At 35.8% G+C, this 22,609-nt stretch overlaps 1 protein-coding gene and 1 pseudogene across 8 annotated transcripts in view; one reads left to right on the top strand and one right to left on the bottom strand.

Annotated features, from left to right (window-relative positions):
- Positions 1-22,609, bottom strand: part of SEPTIN7 (septin 7) — a 120,972-nt gene that overhangs the window by 38,174 nt on the left and 60,189 nt on the right. For all 8 annotated transcript variants that reach the window (XM_045495298.1, XM_045495297.1, XM_045495303.1 and 5 more), the window contains 3 exons: positions 13,252-13,358; positions 993-1,093; positions 34-168 (listed from right to left, as the gene is read on the bottom strand). In XM_045495298.1, coding sequence (XP_045351254.1) covers positions 34-168; positions 993-1,093; positions 13,252-13,358 — 343 coding nt within the window. The remainder of the gene's footprint in view (positions 1-33; positions 169-992; positions 1,094-13,251; positions 13,359-22,609) is intronic.
- On the top strand, positions 14,583-15,114 carry LOC123606695 (annotated as a pseudogene).

Here is a 22,609-nt window from a genome sequence, read left to right as displayed (position 1 = left end):
ACAGCAGATTATCAGAAGTATCAAGGTACTGACCCATGTCCTGAAGGAGCAATGAAGTATAAACAACACTGCACCCTGTTATCAGGCATCTGACGTCTGTTCACTCGAGATTCTGCATTTAGGTAGTCCTCAAATTTACTATCAATGTAGTCAATAACAGGCTGCCAGCTATAAAAAGCAGATAAATAAAATAATTAAGTTGCAATTCTACATATGAATGTACAACTGAGGACCTCTACAGTAATCAATATTTTTAAATAGGCAAAACCAATCAAACCAGTGAAAGATATCTCAAATTATTCTACATATACTGATTCAAAAACAAGTAGTTATCACCTTGGATAAATCTTGATTCATTATTTCTGAACTTTCCAAATAGAAAAAAATTAATTATTTAGCGTCAAAACACAACCAAATTATGTTATCTGCATTAAGTACAGAGGTTTTTATGTCAAATTAAAAGATTAAGTTATACAAAAACTTCATGATGAACTTAGTTGTTTTAAAAGTTAACAGAAATTTACTTCAAAAACAAAGAAAAATATTGTTTATAATATACTATTTCTAAATAGAATGCCATGGATGTTTTCTTAACTTATGAATTATGGAGAAATGGAACATTTAAAATCAGATTTAAATTAGGATGGGATAGAAAATAATATATACAATAAGTGGATAAAATTATAGAAGAAAATGAAGTTTTAACTTCCTTATAATGAGAATTCTTGTATCCATGTTGCTTTAGAATTTGTCTTCAAAATAATTCTATGATAGGTATTACCTCCATTTTATAGAAAAGGAAATCAGTTCAAAGAAATTAAGTAACATTGTCAAGTAAGTGGCAAAGTTGGTGTAAGAACTCAAGTCATATCACTAGAAAGTTCAGTGACCTCTGCTAAGATGAGAAGTTTAAAAATCTTAAGCAGAAAAAGTCTAACCACCGATACCCAAAATGCAATCAATATAAAGCAGTGATGACAAACCCTTCTTACCAATTACTATTATCCACTGCATCTCCAAATCCTGGGGTATCAACTATTGTGAGCAGCAACTGAACACCACCTTCTTTGATTAAAACTTTGGACTGTTCCACCTGTAAGAATTATTGGCACAGATATTAATACCATATATTACACCTGTGGTTTCCTACAAGGTAAGAAGCAGGGAGATGAGCATTAATCAAAACCAACTGGGAAATTTTCTGCAAACTAAATCTACCCACATTTTCTTTAAAATCAATTATTGTGGATATGAGAAATCCTGGTTACTTGAAAGAAAGGCACATATGTAAGTAGTGGGTTTATGGCTTATAGTTGACATAAAGAAGGAAAATGGGAACTGATAAAATAGTAATAGTCACTAAAGCCATACAATGCCTATATGATCTAATGTGTGTCTAACAACACAAATAAACAATATGCTTAAATGATTCAGTAATTCATAGAAATCAAATGCAATTAACCAAACAAGTACATCTAATCTACCATTTACAGTAAATGCTTTTCTGAACTATTTCCATCTAGTTTGGTCCAAACCAATTGCTCAAGTGAACTTATTACATTCCCAAATCTTTCTCAGTATGACCATAATTATTTACACTTGTGTTTATGTTATGGCTAAGATCCAACTCTCTTCTCAAATGTTATATTTCACATTTATACCAAAGTGATCAGCAAAGGTCCAGGCACTGAAAAAAAACAAAAAAATCCTACTACCTCTGATTAAAATCTTTGGTTCTCTTTACAATTTGTAAGAATGTTCTATTTGAGAAAGGGTATTAGACTTGAACAATAACAACAATTCCTCCTACAATCTAAGATTTTCTGTAACCCCAAACTCTGCATCAGAACATGTAAGTCATTCATCTTGGGCATATGCTGCTGCTAGATAAAGTAAACATGGATTTAAACAGAAAAGGGGAATAATGACCCCAGAAAAACACAGGCTTTCATCTGATGCACACTTTTATTATTTTTTTTAATTTAATTTTATTTATCTTTTTAGAGAGAGAGAGAGCATGCACATACACAAGTGGGGGAGAGGGGGAGCGAAGGGGGGAGAGAGAGAGAGAGAAAGAGAGAGAGAGAGAAAGAGAGAGAGAGAGAAAGAGAGAATCTTAAGCAGGTTCCGAGCTCAGCACAGAGACCAACATAGAGCTCGATCCCACAGCCCTGAGATGATGAACTGAGCCAAAATCAAGAGTCGGACGCTCAACTGACTGAGCCACCCAGGCACCCCTCAATGTACATTTACATCAAGGGCTTACTAGGACTAGAGGCTCTAGGTACGTTGGTAGGCTAATTTAAGAGGGAAGAATTAGATTCAAACTTTAAATATTAATTGCCATACGACGGTATGAATTAAGTACTTCTAGACTTAAGGAAAAAATGTAATCATCAATATGTGAAAAGCAACTTCAACTATTTATGTCTGCTAACAGAGTATGGAAAGGAAAATTTCTAATTTCTAGATAGAAAAAGTTGGGTGTACCTTTCAGGCTTACAGAAATGATGTCTTTCCATTCCCTTTTGACATGTTCTTACAGAGGCTGGCTGAGGTATGAAGAGACCAAGGAACTGAGACTAAGACTACTGAGTAGGAAAGTCTGTAGCAGCACTATCCAATAGAACCTTCTGAGATGATGCAAATGTTCTGTACCCTCACTGTCCAATACATTAGATGCTTGCCCATGTGGCTACTTAGCCCTTGAAACATGACTAGAGCAACTGAGGAGCTGAATGTTTATTTAATTTGAATTAGCTTAAATAGCCACATGTAGCTTAGTGACACTGGATTGGACAGTGCAGGTCGATAGCAATCAAGTTATTTTGTTAAAAAAAAGTCATGTAAAAAAACTGTTAACACTGAAAACACTGCCTGAGATTTGGATATGCATGTCTATGGAGGGACTTCTAATCTTTTAGATAAATAAGATGCAAAGGTCTTATCTTTTATACCAATGCTCTTTACTAAACTGCTTTAATCCTTGTAGAACTATTGGTGAAAAATTTGAACATCCCAAATGTATTTATTTATCTACCAAATATATACAATTGGAAATCTGTTAATAAGTATTAACAGTATTAATTCTCTCTAGATTAAAAAAGTAAACATCAATAAATAGGGTTCTTAATGCTTTCTGACCATTTTCAGTACCAACAATGGATGTGCACTGCATAGGAGACCACTGTTTCATACCACATAGCTAAGATAATACCGGTAGTTTGATACCAGGTTACTCTTATGAGGAAGGCAAAATGAGGAAATAATCAGACTCATCAGTGTTAGATTATCAAAACTAAAAAAAAAAAAAAAAAAAAAAAAAAAGATGTGTTATGTGGCTTACAAAGTTCATATCTTATAAAAATAAAAAATGGTTGTCCTCTAGTTAAAGGACAATCTAGTTATTTGTCATTATATAAATTTTTTTTTAAAGGACAATCTGGTCAAATGCAACATCTTGAATAATCTTGAATTGGCTTCCCTCTCCGTCATAAAAATAGGTTATTCATTAATGGTCACTGAAGCAGAACTACCCAAAGTAATCATACTACCCTTTACTTAATAATTCTTTTAAATGACATAGTACTATATATTAGAAATTGATGCAGGATATAATTGTTCTACATGAATCATCTCCCCAATTTTATCCCAAACCACTTTTGGTTCCCTTGTTACTAAGCAAAGGCCATTTCTATCTTCAGTAATAGGTTGTATACTAATCACACACCATACCAGCTTATATTTTAAGACCGTTGTTTCCTTTTTATTTTTATAATCAGTTTAACAACTTAATTGTTTATGGACATAAGAAAAATTAAGATCTGTACTTTAAAGAGTCTGTTTATAAAAGCCACTTTTCTGGCCTATGAAATTCTTTGTATCCATACATGGTCAAATACAAAGAAGGCAACATATGGAAGAGATCCAGAAAACATAACTGTAAACTAGTGCCATTCACAGGATCTGACTGTATCCTATCATCTGGTTTTGCAAGTATCCTCATGGGATCCATGGAAAACAAATTAGTTCAAGTTCAGGAATTTCAAACTTTTCTTAAGAAATCTATTCCAAATGGCCATTTTCCCATGCACTTTACTTAAGCAGGTCACATAAGCACATTTTATGGCATCACTCAAAAGTTCTCTAACATTAAATGCATAATTTAATGCTGAAGGAATGAATCAAGGGCATTTTCAATTATGTTTCTTTCTGAAAAACAAAACTAAAGCCCATTATATTGTTTATGTATAATTAATTTACTGAGGCCTCTTTTGGACTCCTAACTCCCAGAAATGTAAGGCACTCTTTTTTCTAATATTGTTCAGTTTTCCAATCTGAGGGAAAAAAAACAACAACAAACTCAAACCTTCAGTGTTTCCATAGCTTCATTTCTTTCATTTTTAAAAGACTGCTAAATAACTGAAGTTTTCTAACCAATGTTTAAGAGCTATTTGTTAAGGTAAATAAAAAGTGTTTACTCAATTAACTGTATTAAATTTCAAGGAGAGGGTTAAAATTTTGTCAGGAGTTACCTCTATACCTAAACTTGCTCAGGAGGTGGCATTACAGCCAAAGCTCTGCAGAGACGTGGAACAAGAGACTTAAACAGCCTGAGATACTCCACTTACTCAAACACAAACACTACCTACTCTATTTAATGGATAAGAAGATAAGTATCATCTTAGATACTTCATTATGTTCCACAAGAAACTAAGAGGCAATGACCAATAGTAGAATAGTTATGCCTAAAGACTACTTCTCATCAAGACCCAAACCTAGTTTATTAATAAAGTTGATCCAAAGATTCGAATTCTGCCTGCTACACTAAATCACTACACCTCAATCCCCTGCACCTCCTTAAATTGAGATCTTAAATGTCTTGTCCTTTTCATTTTCTATTAGCAACCCCCCTCCTAAACCCTTTATTTCTTTTTCCTTTCCAGCCCCGATATCTTTGTTACACAAAATTTATGAACTTCAATTTGACAGGAATTTCCCTGCTATCCAATGATGCTTTTATGTGCTCACTAGTCCCATGCCTCTTTCATTTCCCAGAATGGCTCTTCTCTAGCTCTACGTTACTATCTCTCCAACCACGCTCAGCAAAGTACCTCATCTCTAGATGAAGACAAGAGCATCCTCTATTTGTTTGATGCAACAGTCTTTCCTTCTGTTCCGATGAACAGATCCCTTTCTTCCTGAGGCTCATTTCTCAGTATATACCAGGGATGTGATCACTTCATTTCAGAGTCATATTGACAACCATTTAGACTATTTCCAGTTTATTTTCAACCTCTCATCTCTTAGGGATTGATTCTCCATTGGATATAAACATTCTCAGGTCTTTTTTGGAAATAAAAACCAAACAACTCTCTCAGTAACCTACACTCAACCTCCAGGTATTCCCTCTTGTCCTTTTCTTCACAGCCATCCCATCTTCACGACCTCATTTACTATCCCTTTTCAATCCACTGCCATCTTGCCCTCCATTCCTACTACTTCACTAAAATCTACCTTGCCAAGGTAACCTCTATTACACATTACAGCAGCAATATTCTCACTAAATCATGTGATTGCGAGATCGTTAAGAAATTTGATCGTGTCCATCATCACTGTAGCCCCCAAACCTGGAGTAAGATATTCAAATGTCTGTCCCGTGAATGCTTTAAAAAACTATCAATATTGGACCAACACCAACAAGACAGTTTCCTAATTGGGCTTTATAAAAATGTCTCAAGGAGTCTATAAAATGTTATCCTAGGGATAGGATAGGATTCATTGCTTTCACCTGTTTTCACCTCTAAAATTTTTGTAGCCATTTAATTTGCAATAGTGATTTTTAGGACTTTCCAAACCAAGAAAAACAAGGGTTTTTTAAGTTTATTTGAGAGACAGTGTATGCACACACACTTGAGTGGGTTGAGGGGAGAGAGACAGAATGAGAATGAATGAATCCCAACCAGGCTCCACACTGTCAGCACAGAGCCCATGGGGCTTGATCTCACAAATCGCAAGATCAGGACCTGAGCTGAAATTAAGAGTCAGATGCTTAACTGACTGAGCCACCCAGGCACCCCAAGAAAAAAGTTTTAATTTTTTTAATGTTTATTTATTTTTGAGAGAGAGAGAGAGACAGAGAGAGAGAGAGAGAGAGAGAGAGAGAGAGAGACTGATTGAGTGTGAGCAGGGGAGGAGCAGAGAAAGAGGGAGACACAGAATCTGAAGCAGTCTCCAGGCTCTGAGCTGTCAGCCCAGAGCCCGATGTGGAGCTCAAACTCACAAACCACAAGATCATGACCTGAGTGGAAGTAGCCACTTAACTGAATGAGCCACCCAGGCACTCCCTGCCCCAAGAAAAAAATTTTAAAGGGGACCAATATAAGGTTGCCAACTAAGAACTTAAAAAAAAAAAAAAAAAAAATCTAACACTCTCATTTCACAAAAGAAACTAGAACTGATTTAGTCCCAGAATAAAGGGCAGTTTTTCCCTTGGAGATAGCTGGCAACCTTTCAACTGACTTGACATATGATCCAAAAATTTTCAAATATAACAATATTATAAAAGTTACTACTGTACATGCATCACTGTATGTAATATTTTTCTTAAAACTTTGTTAATCTAAGGACCTATATTTGAGATTGGAACATGAAGTGGAACAAGCATTCAATTTTTTCTATCACTTCATTTTAATCAGTCTATTAACAAAAAAATATATGAATAAAAACAGAAAATATGGTACTATTTCATTCAATGTGAAATATTCTGAAAGAACTAAGGATAAACAGTACCCTCTCTAAAATCTTCCCAGAAATACAGGATGAAATCAGTCTGTATCAGGCTAGAAAGACTACAGAGCACTCATTCTCAAAGCGTAGTATCCTGACTGGAAGCTGCATAGTCTGGGAACTTATTAGAAGTATGAATTCTCTGAGTCCTGCCTCAAACCCACTGAAGAGCAAACTCTGGGGAGAGGGACTCAGTAAGCTGTTTTAGCAAGTCTTCCAGTGATGGACTCTCAAGTCTGGAAACCACTGGTATAAAGAACTCTGGAACTAGAGTGTTGGCTCACATTTGGAGCTGCAGAGCCAGAGTCCTGAGGCTCACGACAGCACACTGGGAATCAATCCCAAAGGACTTCTATTTAATATTGAAAACTTCATTCAAATCAGAACCTTTGATACAGAGGAAGCTCAGAACCATCTCTCTGTCCAATGTAGACAGCTTCTCCTTCATTCCAAGACTGCAAACGTGAAGGAATTTCTCATTAATGATACAAGTCTCTTATAAGTAAAAAATACTCAGGGAGGAGATTATGAGATCACGGTCTTTATTAAAGTTTCACTCCCTATTTGGCTACATCACAGGATTTTTGTTGTTTTTTGTTTTTTTTGTTTTTTTTTTTTGACAGTTGGAAGTGGTCCAAACAGCTTTCAGGTCAGGGAAATTGTAGACATTTGTTTTTTGAAACTCATGATTTTATGTTTCTCCTGGTCTTAAATGTCTGGGCTGAGATGTAATACTTCTGACCAGTCTCCAATGAAAGAATTTATGAGCTTCCAAAGGAGATTATCTGCTACATTTTTGGACTTGGTGAAGAGTCATTCAACTGTAAAAGAAAACTATATTCTATTTTCTAAATCCACTGAATGACTCAGAACATGTTATGTTCTCTCCTGGGTAAGTGAAGAAAAGAGTTTAGAGGATCTTGAACTTGTTTCCAGTATATCAAGGAATACTTCCATGGTGCAGTCAGGAAAGGGTACTTCTCTGGGATTCTAGTGAGAATCCAACTAGTTCTCAGATGTGATAGGTCTTACTTTTGGTAAAAAGGAAATTCAATGGTAGTACACAGGACTTTGTTTTAAAAATCTTACTGTAGATACTCTCAAGCCCTGATTACTCTTTTGTTTTCAGAGAGAGACAGAGAGTTGGGAAGATGTTCACAATAGAAGAGAACACTTTCAAAATGTTACCTTAAGAGAAGGTAAAGTGAGTTTAAACAGAATTATTTTGGAGACAGGCAAATGTAAAAAGAATTCTAACAAAGCGCCTCTCGCACTGTCTTTAACAGATGCTGGCCTGAGAGAAATTATCCTGAATGTATGAAATATAAGGGACAATTATCTAGATAAGAAACTCCTCCAAATCAAAGAGAAAAAGATAGGAAATATTAAGATGGTCAAAACACTTCAATGAAATCTGAACAGTTAATAAGTACAGAAGACATGTTCAATCTTATATGAAAGCAAATTAACTGAAACAATAAAATACCTTTATATTAATATGCACAGACACACAACAGAAATGAGTCCCTAGGTCCACTAAAACAATGTACAAAAATATTCATATTGGTAAAAACAAAAAAAAAAAAAAGAAAGAAAACCCAAATGCTTACCTACAATAGAATATAATTTGAGATATATTCATTCAATGGTATATTATACAACAATGAAAACTACAGTACACAACATGGACAAATACCACAGATATAGTCTTCAGTGAAAAAAATCAGACACAAAAGAGTATAGCGTCTAAATGAAATTCAAGAACAGGCAAAATTAATCTATGGAAACAGAAGTCAGAAAGCTATTTATATTTGGGGTTTGGTATAATACTGAGAGGCACAAGGAAGCCTTCTGGGGTGCTAGAAATGTACTATAATATCTTAATCTAGGTGGTAATTACCTGGATATATGGATACATATACAAAAGTTCATCAAGCTTTAAGTTAAAATTTATGCCTTTTTGTGTAAAGCCACATATTAACTTAATAATTTTTAAAAATTCTGCTCAAGAAAAAAATGAAAATAACCAACAAAACTTTAAAAAAAAATTGTCATATTGGGGCGCCTGGGTGGGTCAGTTGGTTAAGCGTCTGCCTTCGGCTCGGGTCATGATCTCCTGGTTTGTGAGTTCGGGCCAGCGTCGGGCTCTGTGCAGACAGCTCAGAACCTGGAGCCTGTTTTGGATTCTGTGTCTCCCCCTCTCTCTGCCTCTCCTCCGCTCGCACTCTGTCTCTCTCTGTCTCTCTCTAAGATAAATAAACATTGAAAAAATTTTTTAAAAAACAATAAAATAATTGTCAAATTAAAAACCTCAAAAATTCTCAAATTTAAAATTATTTCACTTTTTCTAAATAGTGATTTATAAAACATCATGAACCAAGAAGAAAAGATTAACAAAACTTCAAAGATCCTGAAATTCAAAATATCCCAACTAAACACTAAGTCATATACATTTTTTAAATTGTTTGTTCAATCATTCATTAATACTGGATGCAGTTTTCAGATGCAGTTCTAAGAAATGAGCTTACAGTGAATAAGATGAAGTTGCTACCTTCACAGAACTTAATACATTTAGAGCCAAGGTAGGGCCCAGAAGGAGTTTATAGGGTGGCCAGACAAGGCCTCACTGAAAAAGCAGCATTTATGCAGAGAATTGATGAAAGTTAGGGAGCAAGCCATCAGGAAATCTCAGGGAAGAACACTGAAGGCAGAGAAACAAGATGTGGAAGAGCCCTGAGGTAGAAAGTAGGATTGGCCTGTTCAAAGAACAGCAAGGATGTTGGTTTAGTCAGAGCAGAATAAGCCAAAAGTGGAAAGGAAAAGTGCGGGAAATAGGTTACAGAGAGGGGGGAGGGCAAATCTTGTAAGGTCCTCTAGATACTGTAAGGACTCCAGCCTTGCTCTGAGATGGAAAGCCACTGAAGAGTTTTGAACAGAGGTTCAAAAGGATCTGATTTACATTGTGAGAAGATTCTTACTGTTTTGTTAAAAAGATTGGGGCAGTGGCCGACGATCACAGTCAGAGAAGTGAATTAGGTTGTTATATCTAGAAAGAAAAATGATGGAGCCTGGATAGGAGTGGTACTAGGAAAGTGGTAGGATTGTGGATATATTATGAAAGCAGAAGTAACAGGATTTATTGATGGACAGCATGCGGAAGTAGAGAGTAAAAAGGAGTTAAGGATGGCTCCAAGTTTTTTGGTCTAAGCAACTGGTTTAGGGTAGACGATACCACATAGTCTGTCAGTATTTTTGATAAACTTGCTGATTTGTTTGGCAAATTTATTTTTGGCATAAGAACTTTTAGGGGAGAGATTTTGCTGAACTGAGAACCAATTCTTAATATGAATCTTATTCCCCAGAGCTACTTTTTATCTTTTGGTATTATATTCTTTTCTGAAAGGCATTTTTTAAAAAAATTATAAAAGCATGCTCACTGCATAAAACTGAGAAGATATAATAAAAAGGAAAAAGAAAAAATATTCAGTCTTACAATAAGGAGAATCACTGATGACAGTTTGACAATGAATCCTATTTAATATCCATTTTGCAATATGTGGACCATTACAGAATAAGCACAGTCATAACTACATCACAAGCAATTTCTCACTATTTGAGCAAATACTTCACTACAGAGTATGACAAGCTAGATTTCTTTCTATGTGTTGAATTTCTGAGATTGCAAATGCTGATACTTTCATCTGTTCAGACACTGGCAAAAATCACTACATTGTATGAATCAAGCAAGCTAAAATATTGTTCTTCTCTCTTTATTAAACAAAATAAAATAAAACATGGTAAGGCACAAAATTTTCATGAGTTGATTGGCTTCGATCAACCACCCACCAGTAGTTTATTGGAATTTCAAGCCTAAAATTTAAAGGGAAGTCAATACCCTCCAGCGTCCAGACTGCAAATTCAAACCTTACAAGTAACAGCAAACATTATGGTGTACCATTTGAGATTTAAAACATAAAAAACAAAAAATCCCTTCTCTTAAGTATCCCTTACCAGTTAGCATCAGATCAATCAGCCTTATAGCTTATAGAGGCATTTTCTATGTTATTTTAACTACTTTCATATATTAATAATTATGATGAAGAGAGGACTTCACTGATCATTTTTTTGAGAGACAGAACACACACGTGAGCAGGGGAAGGGCAGAGAGAGAGGAACAGAGAGAATCTAAAGCAAGCTCCAGTCTCAGCACAGGGTCTAATGCGGGGCTCGATACCACAATCCTGGGACCATGACCTGAGCCGAAATCACGAGTTGGATGCTCAACCAACTGAGCCACCCAGGTGCCCCTCTGACCAAATAATTTTGTCTAAATTGCCTAATTGGGAAAGCTATTTCCTTATGTAAGATTTTTAGAGAAAAAGGTGAAAAAATAAAAAACAAACAAAAAAACACCTGACAATTTGCTGGATGAAACGTTATTAAAAAGGGAGATGCAGTAAAGGAAAGCTAACTGACCTGTTAAGAACTGGTTAACCTATGAAACCAGCATGTACTAAGTATCAGTAGTATAGGGACAGCATAGCTTGATAGGATACATACTAAACCAGACTGTTTAGATTTGTACCCTAGTTCTGTCACTCTAACTACGTGATCTCGGGGATATGGCCATATCCATACCTAAATTTCCACATTTATACAATGGGGGTAATACTACTACTTACCTGTTAAAGTCGTTGTAAGAATTAAATAAGTTAATGCACCTAAATTGCTTGGAATAGTACCTGGAAGACGTTAATGACTTACTAATGTGAACTTGGCATTACACAACATGCCAGAACTACAAAGAGGATTCAGAAAATTTCCTTACCAGCAGGAATTACCAAAAACACTACTGGCAGGTACATGAGCATTAAGATCCAACATATTTTAGACTAAATATTTTTGAACTTAGGAATCTACACTGAGGGGCTCCTTTAACATTTCTACATACACAGTTTCTTTATCTCGAGTTTAAACACCTAAATTAAAAGTTTCTCTTCTTGCTTAGGGTTGAAATGGCCAACACTGATCATCAAATAAATAAACAATTTAGTGTCAAGTTTTCAGAACACATTTTTGTAAGTAATGTGAAATTTCAAGCTCTAGGAAGGATACAGAAAAAAAATCTTGAAACAGAGAAAAACTGTAAAAAAAAAAAAAAAAGAAACAAGATTCATTTCACAGAATTACTTCTTGGGGATCTAATTACTAAACTGCATCTTATAGTATGATATACATGAGTTTCTATCCAGAAACTCTAGGCTGTCCTTCTACCTTATGCATTAGGCTAATCACTACCAATCCTTCAAATCCAGCCCCAGCCTTAATAAAGCCTGCTCCAGCCAGAATTGTTCATTCCTTTCCTCTTTGCTTATGTGCTATGTATTACTACTGCCATCAATCCACCAACAATTTCTTCACTCAATAGTTTAGAGGAGTGCTGTCCAACAAAAACGTAATGTGAGCCGTGTAAGTAACTTAAAACTTTCAGGAGCCATTTTAAAATTAACAAGTGAAATTAATGTACTTTAATATAACCAAAATATTATCATTGCAAAATGTAAACAATTATTAATGGGATCCTTTATATTCTTTTTTACATACTAAACTGTCAAAACCTGGGATGTATTTTATACTGCATAACATCTCCATTTGGACTATCTACATTTTAAGAGCTCAACAAGCACATGTGGCTACTGGCTACTGTACTGAACAGTACAGATCTGGAGCCTAGATTATTCTATCATATGAAGTGTGGTCTATGGGTCAGCAGTATCAGCATCACCTAAGATTTTGTCAGAAATGCAAAATCTCAGTCCACCTCAAACCTACTAACACAGGGACTAAATTTAACAAGCTCCCCAAGGTGACCTGAATGCACATTAAAGACTGTGAAGTACGACATAACAAATTGCTACTACCATTCATCTATCATGTGGTACTACGCCACTAATACAGAACACAATATTAAATAATAATGGCTTCTCCACAAATCATGTTTTCTCTACACTGTCCAACAGAACATTATGCAATAGTGGAAATACACCTATATTTCCCAAAATGGTAACCACCTGCCACATATGTCTATTGAGTACTTGAAATGTGGCTGGTGTAACTAAGAAACTGAATTTTAAATTTTAATTAATTTTATTCAAACTCAAAATAGCTAGATATGGCAAGTAGCTACCATGTTAGACAGCATAACTCCAGGGTGTTATTTACTACATCCCAGTATAATCTCTAGGAGACTCCTAGGGACAAATTTAGAAGGTCTAATCAAGACAATTTCTCTAATTACCTGTGCTCGCTCTCTCTCCTTTTAACCAACCATCATATTTACCACTTTATATCGGCTGAGACCAAATATAAAACGTATCTCTAGGGAAGCATAATAAAAGTTATAGCATGTGTTTTGAGTGTATTACTATTACTCCAGCTTATCATCAATTATAGCATACATACCTGTACAGTCTTTTTTATTCTATGAGATGGACCTGGATACTCTGGAGAATATAAATCTGTGAGGAATAATGAGTTGATTAATGTTGACTTCCCCAGTCCAGATTCACCTAAAAGAAATGGTGGGGAGGAAATGTGTTAAATTCAGTCACTTTATCAACCTTAAATATTCAACCAATACTATAATCAAACTTGCTTTAAGCAAGCAGTTCTTGGTGGAACAAAGAAGTAACGTTAGAAAACATACTATAAAGACTCCCAATTAGAATAAGTTCTTTGTCTTCATTTTGTTCTCTATCAAAGTAGACTAAAGTTTCCAAGGATTCTTTTTAGATCTGTAATTCTACAATCTGTGTTCTTTAAAAGTAATTTATCTAATACAATATTCTCCACTTTTAACAGTAACATATTCCTAGACACCAAAAGCTAGTCATGAAAGAAACATTCAAGTTGGATTATAAATTGCTGCTTCAGTACAATAAAGCATAAAAGAAGTTAGGTGTAAACATTTATTAAGTCAATAATTAATTAATGACCCAAAAATAAATCATACACCTATAAAAAGTAGAAATCTGTTAATAAAAAGAAAACTTAATCACAATGTATCTTAACATAAAAGGGACCCACAAAAAGTATTTCCAATTTATTCACTCATATATCAATCAGCCTAAGTGTAAGGGGTACCTTTCCGTAAACCATATTCCAAAAACATCCTAGGTAATGACTTTTTTATAGTACTTCTGATTGAGGTAGGAGGCAGGAATGGAGGAAGGTAGGACACAACTTCCACTAAGATTGACATATGCTCCTTTGACTGTCCATGTCAAGTTTGGTATAACACACCAAATATATAGTTAATTTTTACGAAAATATAAATAACTTCAAGATATACATAATACAAGGTTAAATAAATTAAAAATAATACTATAATTATCCATGAATACAGCACAAGTTAAAGAATCTAGCAGTTAGCTTAATAGGCACCTTTAGCCTAAATAACTGATGTCAAAATATTAACCTTACTATTTCTGTCTAGGTTGATAGTTTTATAATGACTCTCAAGAAAGGTAAGATTCATTCTGGTTGTTGGGGCTTACAACAATGAGGGGATGTCATATGAATGAAGGGATGTCATTTTTTTCTAGACGTAAAAATTACAGAAATTTCTAAGACGAAGGAAAAAAAATTGTAGGTTCTTCATAACCGCTTCTTTCTTAACTCATATACTGAATAAAGGAGTAAAGACTCGAATAAAACCCAAGCACATGAGGAAAATTGGAAATATCTAGGCCTTGTAGACACTGGTGCCCTAGAGCTACCTGAATTGCCCAGCGATGGTCAACTCCACTGTGTTCTCTGACATTGCGATGGACAGCGAACCCTTGGGCTGCCATCTCTTTCGAGCTGCTTGCAGATAAAGTACCAAAGACAGCAGAGAACTTACATGCTCTGAGCACTGGAGAGAAAGGATTTGGTTATAAAGGTCCCTGCTTTCACAGGATTATTCTAGGATGTATGTGCCAGGATGGTGACTTTCTATGCCATAATGGCACTGGTGGCAAGTCCATCTAGGGGGAGAAATTTGATGATGAAAATTTCACCTTGAAGCACATGGGTCCTGGCATCTTATCCATGGCAAGTGCTAGACCCAACGCAAACGCTTCCCAGTTTTTCATCTGCACTGCCAATACTGAGTGGTTGGATGGCAAGCATGTTGGATGGCAAGTGGTTGGATGGCAAGCCTTTGGCAAGGTGAAAGAGGATATGAATGTTGTGGAAGCCATGAAACCCTTTGGGTCCATGAATGACAAGACCAGCAAGATCACCACTGCTGACTATGGGCAAATCTAATAAACTTATGTTTTATTAAGAATATATATATAGGGGCGCCTGGGTGGTGCAGTCGGTTAAGCGTCCGACTTCAGCCAGGTCACGATCTCACGGTCCGTGAGTTCGAGCCCCGCGTCGGGCTCTGGGCTGATGGCTCAGAGCCTGGAGCCTGCTTCCGATTCTGTGTCTCCCTCTCTCTCTGCCCCTCCCCCGTTCATGCTCTGTCTCTCTCTGTCCCAAAAATAAATAAACTTAAAAAAAAAAAAAAAAAAAGAATATATATATAAAAAACACTTTTCTTATTTAGAAGCATAAATGAGAAATGAGTACTTGTATAAATATTTTGGGATGTTAAATGTAAAAGTACACTATATTAAAATATTAACACTGTACTGACTAAAACTATGTTTAGACTTTATTTATTTATTTATTTATTTATTTATTTATTTATTTAGTTTATTTGGTGGTAAGGGGTAGAGGAACAAGAGGAAGTAGGACAAAATGAAAGTAAAGATGAAGGGGGAAAAAAGCCTGAAAGGCAACACATCAAAATGTTGATAGTGATTGCAGTTAAGATTTTTTTCTTAGCTTTCTACATTTCTCTGTGCTTTAAATTTCCTTCACTAACTTTATTTTACTTTTATAATTTAAAAAGCATTCTTGACTGGCATCAGCAAAACGACTAAGAAGTTCCAAACCCTCACAGAAACTGGATTAATTAATCCTACAGGAGCTCTGGAAAAAGTCAAAGATTTACGGCAACCAAGCAAATAAATGCCCAGTGGATACAATGCCATGAATAGTAAAGTTCATGTCATTTTCATTTGTTATTGCTTTTTTATCTATATGGTACATCTGGGTCTCAAGGAGAGAGCAGCACAGTTCGACATCCTTCCCTCAAACCAGAAGGCATAGAACCAACTTTACTTAAAACATTCTAACCTCTCTAGGGTCTGCCAGAGGGTCTGGTCCCTGTCTTATCTGATTGCAATTTTAGGTGGAAGAAGCACTGGACTCCAATGCTGAAAGTTGAAAGGGGACTACAAACCCATGGGTACCTAGAGCAGAAAATTATGGGTGTACAGATAGACTACTTAAGGCCCTGAGGATCTGCTAGAGTGAGACACTTTGGACAATTAAGAAATTAAAAGCAGCCATGTACACAGAGGGAATTGAGAAACCACAAATAGGTCCAGGCCAAACTTTAAGTGAAAGCTGATCTCTAGCTCAGAACATGCCCAGCTAATCATCAGATGAATGCCCTGACATATAGCCAGTCTGCAAAGACTGGGAAGGTGACTGTTTCTCCAAATGCACATTTTCAACAACAAAAATCACAAGGCATGCAAAGAAGAAGAAAAAACAAAGCCCAGAGAAAGGAACAAAACCAATTCCCAGAAACCATGCCCGAAGCAGCACAAATATTGGCTTTACTTAGATGAGGACTTTAAAAATCAAGAAATTGTAAAAAGGAACCGAACAAAAATTCTGGAGCTGAAAAACACAATAATTGAATTGAGAAATTCACTAATGAGGTTCAATAGCAGAATTAAGCAGGCTGAGGAAAGAATCTGAAAACTTGAAGACAGGACAAATAAAATGACTGAGTCTAAGGAAAAGAAAGAAAAAAGAAGTAAACACAGCTTAAAGGATTCATGGGACACGATCTATGGACCAGTCATGGGAGTTTCAGGAAAAAGAACGAGGGGTGCCAGGGTGGCTCTCTTGGTTAAGCATCCGACTTCAGCTGAGGTCATGATCTCACAGTTCTTGAGTTTGAACCCTGCATCAGGATCTGTCAGTGCAGAGCGTGCTTCGGATCCTCTCTCCCCCACCTCTCTCTCTGACCCTCCCCTGCTTATGCTCTCTCTTTCTCTCAAAAATAAACATTAAAAAAAGAAAGAATGAGAAAAGATCAGAGATAATGGAGGGGAAAAAAACCCAAAAATTTTTCCAAATTTGATGAAAGGCATAAAACTACAAATCCAAGAATCTCAACAAACTCATAGCAGGATAAACACATGATGACCAACGCTGAGACAAACTGATGAAAGCCAAAGACAGAGAATCCTAAAAACAGCAAGAGAGAAGCAACATAACACATAGAAGGAATCCCCAGTAAGATTTTAGCCAATTTCTCAGTAGAAAACTTGAAGGCCTGATGGCAGTGTGACAATACAACTGTCAATTGAGAATTCTGTATCTGGCAAAACTGTGCTTAGAAACTGAAGAGGGGTGCACCTGGGTGGCTCAGTTGGTTGAGCGACCAACTTCAGCTTAGGTCATGATCTCGCAGTTTTGTGAGTTCAAGCCCCGCGTCAGGCTCTGTGCTGACAGCTCAGAGCCTGGAGCCTGCTTCGGATTCTATGTCTCCCCCTCTCTCTACCCCTCCCCTGCTCACGCTCTGTGTCTCTCTGTCTCTCAATAATAAAGGTTAAAAAAATTAAAAAAAAAAAATTGAAGTAGAAATTAAAATATTCCCAGATAAACAAAAACTAAGGAAATTCATTAATTTCACGCTCTACAAGAAATGCAGAAGGGAGTCCTTCAGGTAAAAAGGAAAGGACCCTAGACTCAGAGCCAAATGAAGATATAAAAATCTCCAGTAAAGGTAAATGCATGATCAAATATACAAACCAGTATTAATCGTAATTTTGGTTTGTAATTCCATTTCATTTTATGTAAAATTTAAGAGACAAATGAATAAAAAATAATTGTAAATCTATGGTAATGAGTACACAATGTTTAAAGACATAGTTTGTGACATCAATAATAAAGAGTGGGAGAAGGGCTATCTATGAGTAGTTTAAGTATACAAATAAAATTAAGTTGGTATAAATTCAAATTAAATTATTATAACAGGATGCTATATATAATCTCTATAGCCACAAGGGAAATATCTATAGAATATACAAAAAAAAAAAAAAAAAAAGAAATGAGAAAGATGAACACAAAAGAAGGTAGTAAATGAGGAAATGAATATACAAAAGCTGTAAGACAGGAAAAAAACAATAAAATGACAAAAGTTCAGTTCTTCATTATCAGTAGTTACTTAACAAGTGGATTAAACACTCCAAAGGCATACTGCCAAAATTGCTTAAAAAACATGATTGAACAATATGCTACCTGTAAGATACACACATGCAGAGGTGAAAGTAAAAGTTTAATAAATATATTCTGTGTAAGCAGTAACCAAAAAGTGAGGTGACTATACTCATATCAGACAAAACAGACTTAAGTCAAAAAATGTTACAAAAAGAAAGGATATTATACATTGATAAAAAGGTAAACTCACAAAGTCAACATTAGAATTATAAACATATATACACCAAACACCAAAATATATGAAGCAAACACTGACAAAATTGAAAGGGAAAATAGTTTACAATACTAGTTGGAGACTTCAATACTTCACTTTCAGTAATGGATAGAAGGACCAGACAGGGGTGCCTGGGTGGCTCAGACAGTTAAGGGTCCAACTTTGGCTTAGCTTCTGATCTCACAGTTCGTAGGTTCGAGCCCCATGTCAGGCTCTGTGCTGACAGCTCGGAGCCTGGAACCTGCTTTGGATTCTGTGTCTCCCTCTCTCTGTCCTTCCCCTCCTCCTCTGTCTCTCTCTCTCTCAAAAAATAAACATAAAGGGGAAAAAAAAAAAAAAAGAAGGACCAGACAGAAGATAAACAAATAAACAGAGGATTTGAGCAAAGCTGTAAAACAAATGGACCTGAAAAACATAGACAAAACATCACACCCAACATCAGAACACACATTTTCCTCAAGTGCACATGAAACATGCTCCAAGACTGAACATAAAACCAAACAAGTCTTAATACATTTAAAAAGACTACACTCATACAAAGTATCTTTGCCCATCACAATGGAATGAAACTATAAATCAAAAACAGAAGGAAAATGGAAAAATTAACAAATAGGTGAAAATTAAACAACACTCAAACTAACGGATCATAATAGAAATCACAAGGGAAATTAGAAAATACTATGAAACAAAAGAAAATGAAAACAACATACCAAAACTTAAGATACAGAAAAAATCAGTGCTAAGGAGAATTTATAACTGTAAACACACAAAAATAGATTTGAAATTAACAGTCAAATAAATCAAATCAAATAAATAATAGAAATACAGAGAAAACTCAACAAACCCAAAAGTTGGTTCTTGGTAAAGATCAACAAAATTAACAAAGCTTTAGCTGGACTGATTGAAAATAAATGAAAGACAACGCAAGTTACCAAAATCAGAAAAGGAAGTGTGGTTTACAAAATAAAAAGGATTATAAGAATACTATGGGGTGCCTGGGTGGCTCAGTTGGTTGAGCGTCCGATTTCGGCTCAGGTCATGATCTCATGGTTCGTAGGTTTGAGCCCCGCACTGGGCTCTGTGCTGACAGCTCAGAGCCTGGAGTCTGCTTAGCATTCTGTGTCTCCCTCTCTCTCTGCCCCTCCTCTGCTCATGCTCTTTCTCTCTCACAAAAATAAATAAACATTAAAAAAATTAAAAAAAAAAAAGAATACTATGAACAACTGTATGCCAAAAAACTAGATAACCTAGATGAAATACACAAATTAGAAATATACAACCAAGACTAACTCATAAAGAAACAGAAAATCTGAACAGACCTATAACCAGTAAACTGAATCAGTAATCAAAAACCTCCCTCAAAAAGAAAAGCCCTTACACCAAATGGCATCATTAGTGAACCCTACAACACGTTTATATCAGAAGTAACACCAATCATCCTCACACTCTCCCAAAAAACTGAAGAGAGAACATTTACAAACTCATTCTATTTGGCCAGCATTACCCTGATACCAAAGCTGGACAAACACACAAGACATTGGATTTGGCAATGATGTTTTGAACCTTTCCTTGAATCAAGACATGCAACAAAAGAAAAACAAACTGACCATCAAAATTTAAACCTCTCTGCATCAAAGGGAACTATCAGATAAGCCATAGGAGATATTTGCATATCATAAGTGTGATAAGGGATTAATATTCACAGTACATAAAACTCCCACAATTCAAAAACAAAAAAAAAATCCAATTTTAAAATGGGCAAAGGTCTTGACTAGACATTTCTCCAAAGACAATATACTAAAGGCCAATAAACACATTAAGAGATGCTCAACATTACTAGTCATCAGGGAAATGGAAATCAAAACCACAATAGTATCATTTCACATCCATTACAATGGCTATTAACAAAAAACAAAATAAAAACAAAAACAACACAAAAAAACAGAAAAAAAGTATTAGTGAGGATGTACAAATTGAAGCCCTAAGGCATTCTGGTGAGAATGCTAAATGGCACAGCCAATGTGGAAAATGGTATGATAATCCATCAAAAATTTAAACATATGATTACCATATGACCCAACAATTCTACTTCTATTATATATCCAGAATAACTGAAAGCAGAGAACTGAACATTTGTACACCAATGTGCACCGTTAATTATTCACAATAATCAAAAAGTGGAAACCCAAATGTCCATCAATGGATAAGTGGATAAACAAAGTATATATATGTATACAATGAAATATTATTTGCCCTTAAAAAGGAATGAAATTCTGATATATACTACAACACGGATAAACATTGAACACATCATAGTAAGAGAAATCGGTGAGACACAAATGGATAACTATTTTATGACTCCACTTACATGACGTACCTAGAACAGTCAAATTCATAGAGACAGAAAGTAGAATAGTGGTTAGTGGGGACTAGGAAGAATGAAGAGTTATTATTTAATGCATGTGGAGTTTCAGTTTGGGCTGATGAAAAAGTTCTAGAGATCAACAGTGGTTGGTGATAGCTGCACAACAGTGTGAAAGAACTTAATGCCACTAACAGTAGCATGGGGTCAATGGCATGAGTTAATAATTGTTGAAGTTCCACTTCCATGTTTCGAGTTTTTAATATTAAGAGTAATACATGGGGGCGCCTGGGTGGCGCAGTCGGTTGGGCGTCCGACTTCAGCCAGGTCACGATCTCGCGGTCCGTGAGTTCGAGCCCCGCGTCGGGCTCTGGGCTGATGGCTCAAAGCCTGGAGCCTGTTTCCGATTCTGTGTCTCCCTCTCTCTCTGCCCCTCCCCCGTTCATGCTCTGTCTCTCTCTGTCCCAAAAATAAATAAACGTTGAAAAAAAAAAAAAAAATTAAAAAAAAAAAAAAAAAAAGAGTAATACATGCATGTGTACATATATGTATGTGTTAGGTATACACATGTGTATATATACTTTTTAATCTATTTTATAGTTCAACTATTACATTTTAATATTTATTTTTGATAGAGAGAGAGAGAGTCAAGTGGGGAAGGGGCAGAGAGAGGGGGAGACACACAATCCGAAGCAGGCTCCAGGCCAGAGCCCAACACAGGGCTCGAACTCAAGACTTGCGAGATCATGACCTGAGCCAAAGTCGGGTGCTTAACCTACTGAATCACCCAGGCGCCCCTCAACTATTACATTAAAAAAAATTTTTTTTTAATGTTTTTATTTATTTTTGAGACAGAGAGAGAGCATGAGCAGGGGAGGGGCAGAGAATGAGGGAGACACAGAATTTGAAGCAGGCTCCAGGCTCTGAGCTGTCAGCACATAGCCTGACGCAGGGCTTGAACTCATGGACCGTGAGATCATGACCTGAGCTGAAGTCGGACGCTTAACCGACTGAGCCACCCAGGCGCACCTCAACTATTACATTTTAAATGCTCCTAATGTTTGTATAAATTCAACAATAAAAAGTAAATGTAGTTTTTCCTTAAATATCTTCCAAATAATTCCTACAATTCTCAAAATAACCTGTTATCAGTTCAATGTGTATTTTCCATGCTTTCTCTTTCACATGGGTAAACATGAATGTATATATATGAATGGGTTAAATACACAGATAAAAATTGACTCATTACATGCATATCATACTGTAATTTCCTGTAAAAAAATTTTTTTAATGTTTGTTTATTTTTGAAGGAGACAGAGACAGAGCGAGAGTGGGGGTTGGGGGCTAGACGGAGACAAACACAGAATCTGAAGCAGGCTCCAGGTTCTGAGCTTTCAGAACAGAGCCCGACGCGGGGCTCACTCACGACCTATGAGATCATGACCCAAGCTGAAGTCTAATGCTTAACTGACTGAGCCACCCAGGCGCCCCTGTAATTTCCTTTTTAAAAATGTAACATATCATGGCCATCCTTTTCAATCAAAACATGTTGAGCTACCTTAACTTAGTAAGTGTCCAATACTCCACACTATAGCCATAATTTATTCATCCCTTCCTTTTAATGCACATGCAAGATCGGTTTTTTTGTTCCTATAAATAATGCTATAAAAATAAGTATCTATATATATCTTTAAGTACTGTTAACTTGCAAATTGTATCTTTGTATACTGCTACTTCTATTTGTCACATAAACTCCCAGAAATTAGATTTTGGATTCAAAGAATATGTATATTTTCAATTCTGATAAACAGGATACTTTCTCCAAAAAGTTGTACCAGTTAAAGCTGAAG

The sequence above is a fragment of the Leopardus geoffroyi genome, chromosome A2 (genome assembly GCF_018350155.1).
Source record: "Leopardus geoffroyi isolate Oge1 chromosome A2, O.geoffroyi_Oge1_pat1.0, whole genome shotgun sequence".
Taxonomy (NCBI): domain Eukaryota; kingdom Metazoa; phylum Chordata; class Mammalia; order Carnivora; family Felidae; genus Leopardus; species Leopardus geoffroyi.
This window is presented reverse-complemented; position numbering and strand designations above follow the sequence as displayed.